General features: G+C 38.3%; 1 protein-coding gene across 2 annotated transcripts in view; it reads left to right on the plus strand.

The window, feature by feature from the left end:
- The window catches only part of ephb1 (EPH receptor B1), a 209,911-nt gene that overhangs the window by 169,716 nt on the left and 22,698 nt on the right, over positions 1–17,497 (plus strand). Inside the window, exons 10-12 of one of the 2 annotated variants that reach the window (XM_087811862.1) lie at positions 6,418–6,606; positions 9,031–9,278; positions 10,195–10,410. In XM_087811862.1, the coding sequence (XP_087667988.1) occupies positions 6,418–6,606; positions 9,031–9,278; positions 10,195–10,410 (653 nt within the window). The remainder of the gene's footprint in view (positions 1–6,417; positions 6,607–9,030; positions 9,279–10,194; positions 10,411–17,497) is intronic. The other variant, XM_087811863.1, reaches the window with a different exon arrangement.

The following is a 17,497-nucleotide window of genomic DNA, read 5'->3' on the forward strand; positions in this document are numbered from 1 at the left end:
GTCTTTCATCCGGAAAGTGTTTTTATTCCTCTTTCCATATGCAGTACCACAGTGTATCTACGTCCTCAGCTGAACGACAAAACCACCATTAGACACTGCATCACACTAAAAGCAACTCAAATGTCAAACCAAGTTAAGTCCAACCTTGTTTCATAATTGAACGTCACGGAACTGTTTCCTAAAATAACAACAAGGTTAAAGAAAAAATAGCTTTGAATCCCTGCATACATTTTAATTTCATAAGAAGTGAGTTGGCGTTCTCTGCAAAGTTAACCCTTTACTTTACAACACCACTCCGTGATCGATCCAAACCACCAGACATGCATTATAAAATGGTCTGGTACGATTGAGCGATCTCATCATGCATCAAATCTGACGTCGCAGCTAGTCTCCCGGTACCATTACATGTGATCTATGATGTAGGAAATGTACGTAAATCATACATAATTCATACATCGAAAGGAGGTGTATCACCTTTTTCCGCTCTTTTCTGAGCGGCAGTGACTGACAGTCGTCTCTCCAGGCTACGCAGTGGCCACAAGTGAATCATGTTCTAAGCACTCCCCTGGCAATGACTGATGACTCGGAGCTGCCCGGAGGGTGTCCAATCTCTAGAAAAATATATACACTCGGTCACACCCCGGTGCACACAATAGACTGACTTCATGTTTTGTACCTTAAATGAGTGCCCCATGAAGGGTCGCCTCAGCAGTCACCCGGGGGACCAGTTTCGCTGGAGCTTGACACTGCAAATCGTTGCAACGCCGGTTAGTTGAGCTTGTGCCGCGTGAGTCAGGAGTTATACCGACAGCGGCTTTGTCGCGAGGCCATCTCGTGGAAACACAATTAGCACGAGTGTGGAGGTAAACAAAGGAGGAGAGTCGTTCTAATCATCTAATGAAGTGGAGAGAAAAGACAACACAGATAAAGAGTCCCATTCACTGGCTCGTGCCTCCGACTCCAACAATGCTGACACTTGTCAATTCCTTTTCCCACAAGGCATTGTTTTTGTTTCATTCTTTTCAAATTTGACTGACAGATTTGCAATTACGGTATTCAGGACAACAATGAAATGATGCCATTCAGCCAATTGTTTTGGTTGAAATAACCCCCAAAAATGTGCAAGCTTTCGTTCTAGGTTTTTCTTTTCTTTTTTTTCGATTTCTGCCACACTTGTCTCCGGCCCACCTAACTTGCACATAGTTGTTTATGTCATGGAATATTCTGGCAAAGGACTAAAAAATAGACAAAAAAAAACTGAGAGAACAGAACCTTTAACTTCATAATTGTTGGTCTGCCGTCCTATGATCTACTGTATATGTGGTTACGTTTCTTACTAGTTGGACTAGTAAGGAAGTAAGGAAAAGTAAGGAAAGTGATCCCAAAAATCCGTATAGTTTCCATATAGTTAATAAAACCATTCTCTTCTTGTTCTGGAACACCAAACCATAAACTTGCTCGATTAACTAGATATCTAAAACTCTCAGGTCATTAAGTAAAGATACTGAGGGTTACTTTATATTTCCAAAATAGTATTTCTCTAGACCCCAGACTATATTTGTACTAACCAAAAAAAGTAAAGATTATTTTGTATACCACACCTTAATTGAACCACAAATAAAGTGGCTATAATGGGTCTCCGTGAATTTACTACTGTATTTTGGAGAAAGAGTTTTAGATATACATTTTTCAACGTAATTGTACACTGTATATAGTTCTTCAAAGTACTTTAGGCAAGTGTAGCTACACACAACACATAAACGTGAATTTTAGATAGCTCTTGTTCAGCATTAGCAGGCTAATAAAGCTTAAGAACACAATAAGTATTTCAAAGAAACTGCAACAATAGTCAAGTAAGGTTACTGAGCAAACTACATTGTAACACTAATTCAATCTTTACAAAGCAAACAGTGAATCAGCATGTGTTACTATATTGTATGTTGAGCATTTTCACAGATGGCATGTATTTGTTTGTTCGTTCCGACAGTGCTCTTATCCTGGTACACAGAATTAAACTCGTCATCATTACTATTTAAGATAATTGAAGATTAAAATCCTACAAATACAACGGTAGGATAATTTGTCAAAAATGAATATAGGTTTTTAAGATTTTAAAGCAGATTACAACAATAACTTGTTTAATTAAAATACTGTTTCAAAGTGTATTTTCGGTTATAAACACTGAAACCATAGCAACTAATTTGTACAAATAGACAATTTATCATTCACATTCCAGTAACCATTGGACAGCTCATAATTGAAGACGCCAATATAGCCACTTTCACTCTGATGATTCATTGAAATGTTACAGTTCCATTTACAGTCTAAAAACACAAACATTATGTTTAAATGTTTGCCAGTCATGGCACTTTTCAAATGACGTGCTGTAACGATAATGTCTGGAGCCAGAGCCACGAAAAGAAACTTGACTTGATTTGTGGATACATTAGGATCTTCCAGAAAATGAGCAAGGCAGGCTAATAGTGTTTGTGCTGGACAGTATTAACATGCTTAAGTGCATCTGTGTGATTTAGACGTCGCTAAATTTAACCAGTGAATGTGCATAAACATTTCCCATGTGTGTACATTATGGATGACTTGTTATAAATTATGAATTATTTAAGTATTGAAACCATTCCTTTCAAAGCCGCACCTGCTCTAAAAAGAGTTGCTGTCAGGATACATTTTCAATGAATCGTTTATGGATTTACATAAAGAAGTCAAGATTGTAAAAAAGTGAAGTGACATTCTAGCCTTGAACTAAATACATTTTTATTAAGATTTCTAAGACATGTTTCTCCTCTGATGGTGTCCTTAGCAACAAGGCATTGCTAAATGCAAGTTTATTTATTGAATTGAGTGGCATTTCAGCACCTTAACTTCTAAATCTCAATCTCCTGATATCGCCATTGACTAGATCTTTTATCCTGCCCATTCTGATTCTTAGGTTCCACCATCTCCAATATTCTTAGTCAAACAACAAGGATAAGCCTCCGAACCTCTTTCACTTTATGTGTCCAATCTAGTAACAATTAAAAGATGAGTGTCTTCAACTGCGACTCTTCCATTCTGCCTTTTGTCTTACGACCGGACTATAAACTGTATGTTATGGCAGTGTGTACTACTTTCCCATAAAGACTTCCTTTGACTTAACTGAGGGGTCTTAAACTCAGAATGCTTAGGGGAATGTTGTCAAGACTGAATTGAACCGAACTGAACTAAACCATCATTTGTTTCTCTTGGGTTACACTGAGAATCCATCCCATTTTAAATATTTCAATTTAAAGAGAGTTTGGTAGAAAAAGAAACATCTAATGATACAATAGAGGTCCAAGATCTATTTAAGTCACACTTAAATCAACCCATTAGTTGCCCTTCGATATATACAAATGCCCTCTAAAAAATTAAAAGAATTCAAAAAATAACACAAGAACTAAAAAACCTTATTTAAGATTTAATGTTAATGTTAATGTTAATTTAATATAGTAAAAGGAACTTTAATTGCAACCCTAACCACAAGCATACTTAGGGTGCTATTGTAGTTAATGGGGGCAATTTATCCGTTATGTTTTATTGATATTAAAGTTGACGTTAATGGCTGCGCAAACTCAAAAGCTTTTCACAAAGAGAAACGCGGAATTGATTTAGTTCCAAGGTTGATGTGCTCTCTAGTTTTTTTTTCCGCGTCTCTTCTGTATTGAATCCCCTCTGTGACTTTTTAGTTCCACCCTGTGGGAGTGCTGAGTGAGTGCCTTGGCTACACTTGGAAATAAATTTCCATGTTATGCAAAGCTGACAACCCTCTGATAGATTGAGTTGCACCAAAGCGGTGTGGAATCTTCAATAGGCAATTACATTCACACAGACAGAGTTCAAGGCAATTAGCTGGGATAGTAAAGTCTGCTCTGATTCAGGAACGAGGTGACGCACGTTAACACCAGATCTCATCCTCGTCCTCCCTCCAGAGGCTTCTCCATCTCGCTGTGTGGCTTATGCTAAATAGGAGGCACAAATTGACTTGATGCAGATGGGTTTATTCCAATCATGTATGCCTGAGTTGTTGCTAAACACTTCTCAGAAAACTGGGCTGCCCTCGTCAGCGGGGCCCGATTCTTTGGCACCTGCTTGTTGTCGGTAATGTCCATTTTGTCTCGGCCCGTATCGACTTTATCGGCAAACTCGTGTTTTCAGCCTGGCGGAGAGCAGGGAAAAAAAAAAAAAGCCTGGCCCTGTTAGCACCTCGGTGATCCAAGAGATAGTATCTCGGGATGAGGAGTCTATAGGCCAGCGGTGTTATCGCTCCCTCTGTGCCCATGGGCATTGCCTCAGAAAAATTGCTTCTCTTAGTGTAGAGTGTAAATATGTACTTGTGAATTATCATCTTCCTCTACCTGCTGTAAGCAAACAACATACGTTCACTTTAGATTCACTTTCACAGCAAACTATATAATAAGATAAGCTGTCAATCAATAAACAGAGCAAATATTCCAATTTAGAAAGACATTTACGCCACTATTTTAATACACATTTAGATTTATACACAATCCTGACATTATACTCTATGTTAATCTTTTTATCCTTTGTCTTTAGGCTTAGATTGTGTCATCTTATTCTTCCTTTTTATTTCTCTTTGTTCTTGTTCTTATTTTTATTTTTATGAATAATCGTCTGTATTGTTGTGTCTAATTGGAAAAAAAAAATTCAATAAAGTTCTACCTATCCTAACCTAAAGTTAAATATCATGGTTTTGTGAGTAATGTTTAATGATGAACCAAATAGTGCAGTGAATCTAATTTGACACGTTTTTAAACTTGATCTTAAATTTAATCCTTTGTCAGAAGTTAATTTCATGAACCTAACCCAATAGAAAATCCATTCAAAACATATTATAAACGTTTTTTGTCCTTTAAACACGTAAAGGGAACCATTCCAAAGTCCAGTCCGGGGGGGCATTTACAGCCCTTTAGCAGATGTCATGTGGACCAGAATCTCAGTTAAAACTTTTATAATTTTAGCAAAAGAAAACAAAAACATTTTGAAAATGTTGTTTTGAAAAATAGCAGTCATACAATACATATAATTAACCCGCATGGATAGTGAAAGACTGTCTCTATCAGTATTAGTTTGAGGCTAAATAATTCACTAAATCGCGCACTTCTGCACTTAAACTTAAAATATTTTGAGTCCCAAAGTGTGTTCATACTGAGCACTTGAAGTGCTCTATGCACACTCAATTGGCTTCTCTCTCTTTAACCCTTGTTGGAGTCTACTGACTCCTTCAAGAAACATCTTAAGACGTTTTTATTTGTTCAGGCTTTTCCTTGATTTTCTGGAACTCCTGTTGTGTTATCAGTTTTATCTTGATCTTTAAAGTATGTACTTTATTGAATATTGTTTTGATTGTTTAAGCGCTTTGTGACCCTGGTCTGGCAAAGCGCTATACAAATAAAAATTACTTACTTACTTACTTGTGTTATCTCTGGGTCAAGGTGACCCGGTGGCCCGGAAAAAAAATGTGTTTAATGGTAGAGAGAAATACATATGCAGTGGTGGACCCAGAGGTAACACAAGGGATACCACAAACACGTTTCTTTTAGGCCCTAAGGTCACCTTGACCCAAAGATAACAATGACACAGACTCTTTTTGTGCAGGACAGAGAAACCAGTTCACAACACGGTTAAATTAATACATAGTAGTTCTACTACATGAGTCATGTCTGTTCACAATTAATTCAATCATTTCAAGAAGGATTAAAAAAGACAAAAAATCTATAATACTTATAATGTCAAAGTATTACATAATGCTGCTTAAAGGACAGATTTGTGTATGCAAGCAGTAGCATTGGTGGTGAACTTCCAGACGTGATGAAATTAAAACCAACAAACATGAAATCCATAATCATCCGTCTCAAGAACTCTCTGACGTCAAAGCAGCAACATTTATCTTCTAAAGTATAAATAACGCTACACTTTAAGTGCACTTAACAGCTTCACTTGTCAGCTATTTCCTGCAGTTTTCATTTTTTTCCATGATATTAACTCATCACTAATTCATAGAAACACACTCATCTGACCTTTCCAAGCCACATTCTAGAACTCACTGCAATCCTTGCATTTTGTAACAGCGTATAAATGTATGTGCTTCTCCTGATTTCGATCTTCAGCCTCCATAATTAACTAAGCCAATGTGTTTTAATTCAATGACCTCTCCACGATTTATTTTATGTCCGTCTCTGAGTAGAACTGTCCATTTATCTGAGTTATTATCTTTCGCCGACATTAATACGTCAGATCTTAATTGAAGGTGTGACTTAAAGGGTTATTCTTGCCATCAAGCATTAGGAAAGGCCATCCATCACATGGAAAAGACTGTTTTATTCTGCTTAAAACGCTCATCGAGCACTTTGATTGTTCTAGAACTCTCTTTGCGAGCCGACATGTCTAACTGCCCCTCCCCACTGGGCTGCCCGACCCACTTCTCAGGCTCCCCGGGGATGAAGATCTACATTGACCCGTTCACCTACGAGGATCCTAATGAGGCCGTCCACGAATTCGCCAAGGAGATCGACGTGTCCACCGTGAAGATCGAAGAGGTCATCGGAGCAGGTAGAGTAAGCTGTTAGCACGGGGTCAAGGTCCTTTGCATGTTGGGTAATGATGTTTGCTTCCGTGCACCGCTGGGAAAAAACATCTTTAGCTCAGATATGGTCAAAGATGCTGATCCATGCTCTACTTTGAGTCAACATTCAAAGATTTGAAAGGCTCATGTCAAGTGCTACAGCGGTATATAGGTCAGCTACTCGGGGACCGAATGGCATCAAAAATAACTTCACTCTGACACTCCCGCCCCCCCTTCAGATCACGATGCTCTTGCTCTCCCCTTGTGTCGCCCCCTTCTGGTTAAACCTGATTAATTACAGTATATCTGATTGGTAGCCAGGCCAGAAATGCTCATACATTTCTTTGAAATCTGTGAGAAATCTTGACACCAAAAAAATATTCTCATTTAAATGATAATCCGAAATTAAAATCAAATTCACTTAAAAAATTTACACGATATTGCTCTCACTGGTACATTTCTTTCTTAACACTGCTACCAACTGCTGTCTCATTAACTTAATTCCTTTCAATGATATTTCAAGTGCTAAAAAAAGTACCGGCTTTTATAGTTAAACCAAAAAAAAAAAGAAGTAAAATTAGTTACTGAGCTTGTTAAAGGCTCTCTCTTTAACAGTTGTGTTGTCTCTGGGTCAAGGTGACCCGGTGGCCCGGAAACAAATGATTTTAAGGGTTAAGAGAAATACATATGGGTTTTCATCAAGGCCTTAAGGTCACCTTGACCCAAAGATAATACAAGGGTTACATTTTTTTTCTAGTTCAGGATGAGTCACTTCAATAGTAGTAGTTAAACTTATCCATCATGATAATCAATGAGCTCTAAATTTGATCACAAACCATTAAAACACAGGATAGAAATACTAAAAAAAAAAAGTCATTTTTATTTAATCGTTGGAAAAGACAGTTTAAGGGGTTAAAATTTGAAACTATATTACATATCTACATTATTAATATAAGACAAATCTTATAAATAACATGTGTTATTAATACATACAAATATTCAAAAAAACGGTGGATTATCATGAAATAAGTCGACAAAAAAAACGAATGCATTGAACTACAAAACAACAGAGAGACTTTTTTTTAAATGTGAGAGAGCTTGACGAGTTCACTTTATTTAATGAAGAGATGACTTTTAATCCATATACAAATAAAAGCAGTGCAGGTTCGGTATTCTTTGTCAGAAAAAAATACCATTTGACTGAAACTGCAAAAACAAGATTAAAATAATGCAGAAAGTATCTATTTTATAATGACTCAATCATTCGTAAGAATGTGTTTTAGTCACGTACCACTTTCTAATGCAAGGTTTATCCCACAGGAGGCAGTTTAAGGCTTGTTTAAAAAGTGTGTGTTAATGAGGAAGGACCTGGCAGACGTCCTGTGGTCTGTCCACGCAGCAAGAAAGGTGTGAGCAAGTGACAGAGATAGCAGAGGGGAAGGAAACTGCAGGACTGTCTAATTAAAGATTCCCGGTTTTGTTGATTCCTCGGCGTGGCATCTCTGTAGGAAAGTGGCCTGGTTGTAATTAATCACGAGGGTTTTCTGGTTTTTCAGTTTGTTTTGAAGAAAACACACAAGGTGGTTCTTCGCTTTCATGTTTCTTTTTTATCTTTATACTAAGCAGTTTTTCCTTCAGCCTCACAGCAACAAGACTGCAGGTTTAAATCCAGCCAAAAGGCTTCTTTGAATGTTGTCCATGCCTGTGTACTTCTTCCCTAGGCACTCTGGTTTCCTCCCACGGTCCATAAACATAAAGGCTGAGACAATAAACAGAAAAAAAAACATTATCAAGTAACTTAAATTTATATTTGTGTGTGTGTGTGTTTTGACAATTTGTAATAGTAATCAATTGTTAATATTCTATTGATAACATGTATAAGATTTACTTTTTTTTAAATAAAATGTTATATAATATGATATGATAAAAGTATGGAATTGATAGATGAAAGAACAAGATACTTAGATTTGTTGAAAAATTCAGTATTACATCTATTAAAATATTATTTTTTAATTATTTTTTATGAAACATATTAAGAATTACGACGAAAGCTACAATTATTAAATAGGAAAAAAAAGGAAAATAGCTTCAGATAGTAGTTAAACAACTGAAGAGTGGCAAAATGTTATGATAAATACATGTTTTTCTTAAAAGCAAAAATTAAGGTAAGTATTTTGATTGTAAAGATGAATCTGACTCACAATATTTTTCCTTTATAGTAAGTATTGTTCAGTTCAAATGTCAAAATCGTTGACTTTTCTTAAACAATTTTTTATATACTGTATATATAATTATAATAATAGTACAATATCATATACTTTCCCCAAAAGTTAAATGATTATCAAGAAATTAAGATCAAAATCCATCAACAAATCTTTTAAATTCATTCCATTCATACAACTTTCACTCAGGTGAGTTTGGCGAGGTCTACAAAGGCCGCCTGAAGCTGCCCGGCAAGAGGGAGATCTACGTCGCCATCAAGACGCTAAAGGCGGGCTACGTGGAGAAGCAGAGGCGGGACTTCCTGGCCGAAGCCTCGATCATGGGTCAGTTCGACCACCCGAACATAATCCGTCTGGAAGGAGTTGTCACAAAGAGCCGCCCGGTCATGATCGTCACGGAGTTCATGGAAAACGGAGCCCTGGACTCCTTCCTCCGGGTAAGAAACCCACAAAGATCCGTAGACCTGAAGCTTGCTTTTGATTCTGGGATACACTTCTCAACTAATCTATCACAGAGTATAGAATCTTTTCAGACATTGAACATGATTTCAGTCACTCTCACTTGCTGCAATGGCATTTCAAATTGTGATTAGCGCCCGGAGCATTTCATGGACTTTTCTCTCTTTCCTTTAGATTAGGAAGTGAGCAGACATGCAGCTTAATCAATATTCAACTTGCCTTTTTCCTGCCTAAATCTCACGGACTGGTGTTTGCCTCCGCTTTCATCCTCGCCGCCTTAAAGCGACTCTTTGAAGTCGGCTTTGCTAACCGCCACATCCGACTTGTGTTTCCATCGATCTTCCACACCCTCTTATTTGTTACTGTCTTTCAGGGGTTCAAAGCGCGCTCTTCAGAGCAGTGGCAAGGTCGAGGGGTCAGTCTCCATTGATGTCGGGAGGGAGAAGATAAAGTAGATGCTTGCCTTCCAAATTTGTGGATAGGACGAGAAAATCTTGCTGAACCTGCTGTGAATTCCCAGCAAGACAGCCAATAAATAATGGGAAGAAATTCTTACCAGATTTATCTTAACCTTAACCAAAAATCCTTACTACTTTTGCAATGGTGTCTCATTATCTTGTCACCAGAAATTCCTATTCTTACTTACTGTTTTCCTTCCTGAGTCAACAAAAACTCAACTTTTTTCGCCTTGTTTGTTCAGTTTGTTCGTTCAGTCAGACAGAACCCGACTTTGAAACATTTGTCATTAAAAATGAAAACTTGCAAACACATTTGACATTACAGATTTATGGAGGCCCCAGAATGATTGGTTTGTTTAGTCCCTCGGCTGTTCCGTCACACCAGGGTTCTTTTCTAATTGATGCCATTTTTTTGTTTCTCCTTGTCTGCTCACAGCAAAACGACGGCCAGTTCACGGTCATCCAGTTAGTGGGAATGATGCGTGGGATCTCCGCTGGGATGAAATATCTTTCCGAAATGAACTACGTGCATCGAGACTTGGCTGCGCGCAACATCTTGGTCAACAGCAACCTGGTGTGCAAAGTGTCGGACTTTGGTTTGTCGCGTTACCTCCAGGAAGACACGTCCGACCCCAGCTACACCAGCTCTCTGGTGAGTGAATTCTTCTCTTTGTTACAAATAAGAACCTGCCTTGGAGACTTATATAGGGGTGCTTCCCAATTCTACCCTTTAGCTATTGCCTTTGTCTAACCCCTTAATATCGAGTGCCAGGGTCATGGGTGGAAGTATTTAACTAAGAATTGGGACAGTTATACCCCTTACTACATCATCATTTGTTGTTGCTGACTGAACGTCAAATTTATATTTGTAAAAAATTAATAATACATTTAACATTTACATTGTACCCCTCTGTTTCAATTGTGCCTAAGACCTCCCTTGTAATATGGCCCTCCGTCTCACCCCTTCATCCAAAGGAGAATGTCAAGGCAAGCGCAACAGAGGGCTAAAGGCCAAGATCGAGGGGTAGTATTGGGACGGACCATAAATCTCCGTTGAACTGTACGTTTGGTAATTGTAGTGTACTGGTTTGGAAATAAGGAAAATATTAGGGTTGTTTATTGGCAAGGATTTCGCGATTCTATGCCTATCACGATAAGGGTCAACACTATACGGCGGTATATTGCGATTTTTGTATTTTCCAAGAAGTTTACTATGGTGTTACAGAATATACATGATTTCAATGTTTCTTTAATTGCGGAATCTGCCATCTAGCAGCCGGAACTTTAATTGCAAAACAAAAATGAACATGGCTCCAATATATATGTTGATTGTAAATAAAAGAAAACATCTACTTATTTTTTTAAATGCACACTTTATTGAACTCTAAACAATAAAACAACTTAAATTATGAATTGCAAGCCTACAATGAAAACAATTAAATAAATATCGATAAAGTATAGTGCAAAAGAACATTGCGACGAAAATATTGATATATCCATATTTTAACACCCCTAAAAAAATATTCGACCATACCATATATAATATTTATAATATCACTAAATATTTATAGGACAATAAATCCCAGTGCTAAGGTATTTATATTTAATCTTCAAGAATTGGTATTGTGCCGATACAAATAAGACTAACACACTTTAAAGCAGACTTTTGGAAGCATTCCGGCTTTTGTGGTCAAAACAAGGAGCACAAAACAGTGAGTCATGGATAGTAAATGCTTTTGCAAGATCTGTTTTGCTACAATATAATGAAACATAAATACCACCATCTTAAGGTCTTATCTTAGAAGACACCACCATAGATATATTGACCTTCATTATATACTTCATTGACTGTAGAACATGGAAATATATCAAGATTTGATGATATTGTGATAGTGTCATATTGTGACCCAAGAAGAGGTTATTTTCATCTCACCGGGAGGTTCTTGGACTCATTATATTTTTTCATCAATAAAGAAATAATCCTACATAATTCTTATAAATATTTGTTTGATTAAAAATTGTAATCTTTATTATCCCAGGAGTTATTGTTATATTACTCTAACAAGCAAGCACTGTTTATAATTGCATTATGCTGCCACTGGTTGTATAAATAAGTAACTAATTTGGTTCCTGATCTTTGTTCACCAACTATTGAGAATTAATTGTACTTTTAAGTCTTGCATTAAACTGAAATAATAATAACAAATATTAAACAAATAAGGAATACAGAATATTTGTATCATACTAAATTATTAGTGTGCAGAAACAAATATATATACATGAAAAACTTCTACGGCGTATCCAAGATTGGATCAATTGGATCGAAACCCACAGCAAAGAAATACAGACGTTCCTCTCCCCAGAAGCCTCTTCTCTTCTGGGAGATGATAAGGTGTTCTTAGATCAAGCAGGAGATACCGTCTCTTCAACATGCCATGAGGTCTCTTCCAAGCTGGACTTGCCTGGATCACCTCCCAAAAGAGGCGTCCAGGAGCCTTCCTAAAAAGGTGCCTCAACTGAATTCCTGCTCTTCATAATGGATTCCCAACATTGCTACAATTCCTCCCATCATCTGACTACTAAACAAAACTCATGAGCTCATATTTATTTTTACCTCCCGTGAGCTGGAGCTTCTCGTTTTTTTCTATGGAATGAATAAATGATACGTCGACCCCGCACGTCTCTTCGAGTCCTCTAACTTCTTTTTTCTTCGACTCCGCGCACCGCGTTCCTTCTGCAAGTCACGGACCGGAGGTCTGGCACATCTTCATTAGCGGGGAGACAACCCTCCTGTGGGAAAAGCTCTTCTCTCGTTGACATGACCAGAGTGCAGAGAAACCAAAGGGCATCGCGGCCCCTCAAATTGACAGCCTACCCCCCCCACCGCCGCCAACCACACTCCTCGCTCTCTTTTCACTCCTCATTCATTATTACTGGGGCATCATGGGAGGCTTTGGCTGCTCATTAACTCCTCCACACTACAGATCTGTAATTATTAGCAGCCATCGTTTGTTCATCTACTGCCTCTCCTCTTTCCTAATTCAAAACACACGCTCAGCCCCTCGCAAACACATGGCACAGGTCATTAGGATCCGCCGCTGGTCTAGATTTCATCATGGCTTCTATTTGTGTAAGTGGGTGTGTGTGTGGAAGAGGGTAATGGTAATGAAGTGGGCCTGTGTGAGGACGCGTGTGTGGGAGTGGGTGTTAAAACGGTGCCCACGCGTGTCAAATAGCACGCCGTTGTCTCGACTGGGATTTTTTTAGTGAAAACAGTGTGTATTCGCCGGTCAGTCCTGTGATGTGTATGGGTCGAAGCTCAGCAGAGATGAAGATGCAGTTTATCAGATCTCATGCGGAGGCAAAGTTAGGGCGGCAGGACGATCATAGAGAGGGGAGACGAGGACATTTTTTGTTGGAAGAGTTTGGAGATGGATAAAGACAATAAAAGCAAAAGACAACTAATGATGTGGTTAATAAAGAGGATATGTGTGTCCTGGTAGGATGAGCTTAGTTTAGGGAAAAATATACTTGTATATTTATATAAAGTCTGGGAAACATTTATGGTTTTATAGGTTTTTTAAAAAAGCCCTGCGTTGTAAGTGCTTTGTAAGTACACTGTATTTAGGACAGAATTGACGTGAAGCTATTGATATTATTGTCCCTTAGATTTCACTTAATGCTTTTAAAAAAGTTTTACCAGAACATTGCCATTTCATAGTGAGTAAAAATATATAAAGTATATTTCTAAAATAAATTCAAATTCAAACTTAATCAAACAACCAATACAGCATTTTAAGTGTTACAATTCAATCTATGCCAGAATCAGGAAAGTAGTTTGCCCTGATATTTCCTTTGGGAAAATTATAGAATTGAAAGTTTAATAGGATGATCTGATCCATTTAAGTCTACCCATTGCAGCAGATTACCACAGAGTGATGAAGGAATGACAAAATACTTTTGAGTGCAGTTAAAGGTATTACAACGTATTCTGTAAATATTGTAAAACATTTATGCCATTTTTTTTCACTTTCCAATGTCGTTGAGACAAACATGTGCCATATGCATACATAATTGAATTGTTTAAATTGGGAAAAAATAATTATGAATTAATTGAAAAAACTCATTTTCTACTCACCCTTGTGTCAACGAACGATTGAGATTATTTTCAGAGTAATACGATCCTTTTTAGAGTCATAGACAAAAATGTATGTTCATGCTAATTTAGCGCTTAGCGCCCAGTTGTTTTTGTCTTAATTTTCTTCCAAAAAGACACTTAAAAACATCCAAACACCTCCATACTGCTCGTCTGTAATGTCCATTCTGTATTAAGGCCACAACAAGAGGAATTTGTTCCAAAAAAACTTAAACAAGTCAATATTTTAAGCTTGTTTGTAGCAGGCTAACATGCTACAAAGTACTCTGGTAAATATTTCTAGCCCTCCCAGTGTTGACTGTAAGATCTTGGAATTATGGGTGAACTATCACTTCAGATGTGAGATTAAGAAAACCAAGTTCTTAAATGAAAAAAAACAAAACAAAAGATAATCACATTGTCCCGCAAACCTTCCCTCTCAGTCAATGCCAAGTTCCGTGGTGAGACGTAAACAAGGGCAGAGTTTGCACTTCCTCTGCTGTAATTAAGCGGCGCTCAGTCCCCTTCACTCTGTGACCTCCTCGGCTATGACCGGACGCAAACCAATCAGCAGCCAAGGCTGGCGAGGCAGACAAGGCCAAAGATTCTGGGAAATTAAATTGCGTTAACGTGCAGTGATTTACATTGCCATCGACCTCCTCCGCAAGCAAATTAATCATCTCTTCCCTTCTACTGCTTTTCTGATTTTTTTTTTTCCTTCCCTCCTGCCACAGGAGAACACTTTGCACTTCCTCCAGTGTGATGGTGTATGTATGGTGGTAATTTGGTTAACCCCGGGCCTGAGTTCACAATGTTGAACAGAAAATGCTTGTCCATCTAATCCACTAGTTATCTACCAACGCGGGGAATTATTCCATCCTATAAATAAATATGTTTTAGTACTGCTCTGGTCTGTTTTAATGACTGCATGTTCTGATGGTTGCTATCGGCTTTACAAACAACAAGATATAAAGACGTCATTGTATGTTGGTGTTGTGAACCGGTTTTGTTTTAAGAACTGTAATGTCTTGCTCAAAGATTCAGTCAGAATTTTAGCGATCATTTTACATCTGCAGGAAGCTCCTCTGCATGTTCTACCAGTCTGTGGTGGCCAGTGTCCTGTTCTATGCTGTGGTGTGTTGGGGTGGGAATGTGTCCAAGAGGAGTGTCAACAGGTTTGACAGTTCTACCTAACCTAACCTAACCTATTGGTTCTATAACATCCTAATATGATAACTTTATGTAGCATAAAATCATATAAATGATTGGTTCTTTGTTATTTTGTTGTTGAGATAACAGTCATGTGTTAGCGATTAGGGGCCATATAGGGTCCTAGCTAAGACTTTTCACTTCGCATCTGTCTTTAGTCGGTATCAATACTGAAAACATAGTTACTCTCTCATCCTTACCTTACTTGTGAACAAGACCCCATGATAGCTGAATTTTCGAGAGTGTGCTCCTGCTATGCATTTCACGTAAGATTATGTTGGAAGTGAGCTATGGTAGCTAATCCTGACTCTTTATTTTCCAGTTTATTTTACCCTAAAAAATATTGTACAAAAATATTTATGTTACCATTTTACCACAGAACGCCTTGCAGTTTGGAGTTCTAATCTTCCAAGCGAAAATACAAAAAAAATGTCAATGAATTTAAATTGACAGTGGCATAGAAGTTCATTTTAATAGGCAAAAAACTTGCGCTGAACCAGACTCGATGTCGACGGCCTCCTGCTGTGACCAGCTGAGATAATGAAGATAAGTTAGGGGGGGAAGAGGTGGGATCAAAGTTATACCAGTCCTGCCATTCCCTGATCGAAACCTTGATATTTGCTTAAAATGGATAACTTGTATAGTAGCAGCGAGCTAATAATCTGCAGCTCATGGCGACAAATGTGTTTATCTTACCGTTATTTAATGGCAACTGCTAAGATGCAAGTTTTCCATTAGTTTGTTGATGAGATACAACTCAAATGTATTTATGAGGGGGGGGGGTGAGATGGACTCTTATGAATGCGCTCCTGGCCCCGGAGCGCTAAAGCTATCTGGATGTTGCTGCACAACTTTAAGTAACTCAGAGACTTTATAAATGCCTTCAGAAAGCTTCGCTGTGACACTCGGAATAAATATGATGTGATGCAAGGTCTCCCTTTTATGTGAGTGATGAGGTAAAACCTCTCCGTATTCATCATCTGCTTCCAGCTCGTCTCCTTCAACACGTTCATTTATTCAAGTGGTGAGTTAAAGCAGATCTGAAGTTTGACTTACTAGATTATCTAATGAAAGAGCAAATGCAAACCAACCTTCAAGTAAATGCAGGATTTTGGTTGTTTTTTTTGTCTCAAGCGATCGAGCTAGCGTCTCACACGAGGTGTGCGGTTGTGGTCCTCGCTTATACCATCATTGGCCCCGGGTGTGGAGTGTGTGTTTGTTTGTGTCATTGAGGCTCCGAGAGGGTGAGAGGGGAGGTCACATGGAGCCAGAAACAAAGCTCCTCTGTCAAATCACTGTGACCCGAGTGACATTCACTCTGCTCCGCTCCGCTGCACACACTCGCTGCCATTTCTGTCATTTGTCTAGTTTCCATTTGCATCCTTTTTTTTTTTTTTTTTGGCCCTCAGACTCCACCACTTTTCGCTCTATTCCCCCCCCCCCACCCCGGTGAAATATTTATGCAACGTGAGTCACAGGGACAGTTGAAAAGTAAACAAGAATAAAGAGGGATTTTCCAATATCGACCAGAGTGAGCGAGGGAGAGAGAGTGCAGGAATCTTTTTTTTGTGTCTCATGTAACGCATTTGTATGCAAACAAAAGCCTGCAAATACTTGAGAGCATTTGTCATGACTTTCCCTTGAGACACGACGGGGTCACCTTGATGACGGCGGCTCATTTCACGGTTGGCCTTGTCTCAACACGCACCAGTGAGGTTATTTACTTCCAGGCAAAAGGGCAAGTGTTTCCTAACATGTGTCATTAAACCACATGATCAGTTATGACTCTAACGGTCTTGACTTATTGGCCTTTTTAAAAAAAGATAATTATAGTTTGACTAAAACCAAAATTACTTTAAACTAGTATCGTGATAGCTATTAGTTATCTGCTGCATGACCTTTAAATATGTCGTTACTTTGAAGGAATGAAACTCAAAACTTGTCCACAGATTCACTTCCTTCTGTTGCTTCTATTAAAAATAAAACGACCCCCTGCGTCCGTATGGAAATGCTAACTACTTATTTCCACGTGTGACTGGTGAAGCGGACCACATACCGAGAGAGTCGCGCTTGAGTTGACTTCAACTCCCCGACTCTCATCAGCATCAGTCACCGCTGTAGCTGTCGACTATGATCCACATCTGCTTTCCCACCTGGGTGTCTTGCCAAGTGTTGCTTTTGGGAATGAAATCCTCGTCACGCTGCTTTATAATTGCAGGAAAACCACAACTGAGTTTGCTTCCTGTATTCATACATGAGGGGTTTGTTGGGAACTATATGGAATGTTCCAAGTTGAATGTAATCTAAAGGCATTTTTAGATAAGGAGAAACTGAAGTCTCAAGAATCATTTCATGATTGAAGACAAATGTTCTTCTTTGATTTATATAAAAAATA

The sequence above is a fragment of the Callionymus lyra genome, chromosome 16 (genome assembly GCF_982586985.1).
Source record: "Callionymus lyra chromosome 16, fCalLyr1.hap1.1, whole genome shotgun sequence".
Taxonomy (NCBI): Eukaryota; Metazoa; Chordata; class Actinopteri; order Syngnathiformes; family Callionymidae; genus Callionymus; species Callionymus lyra.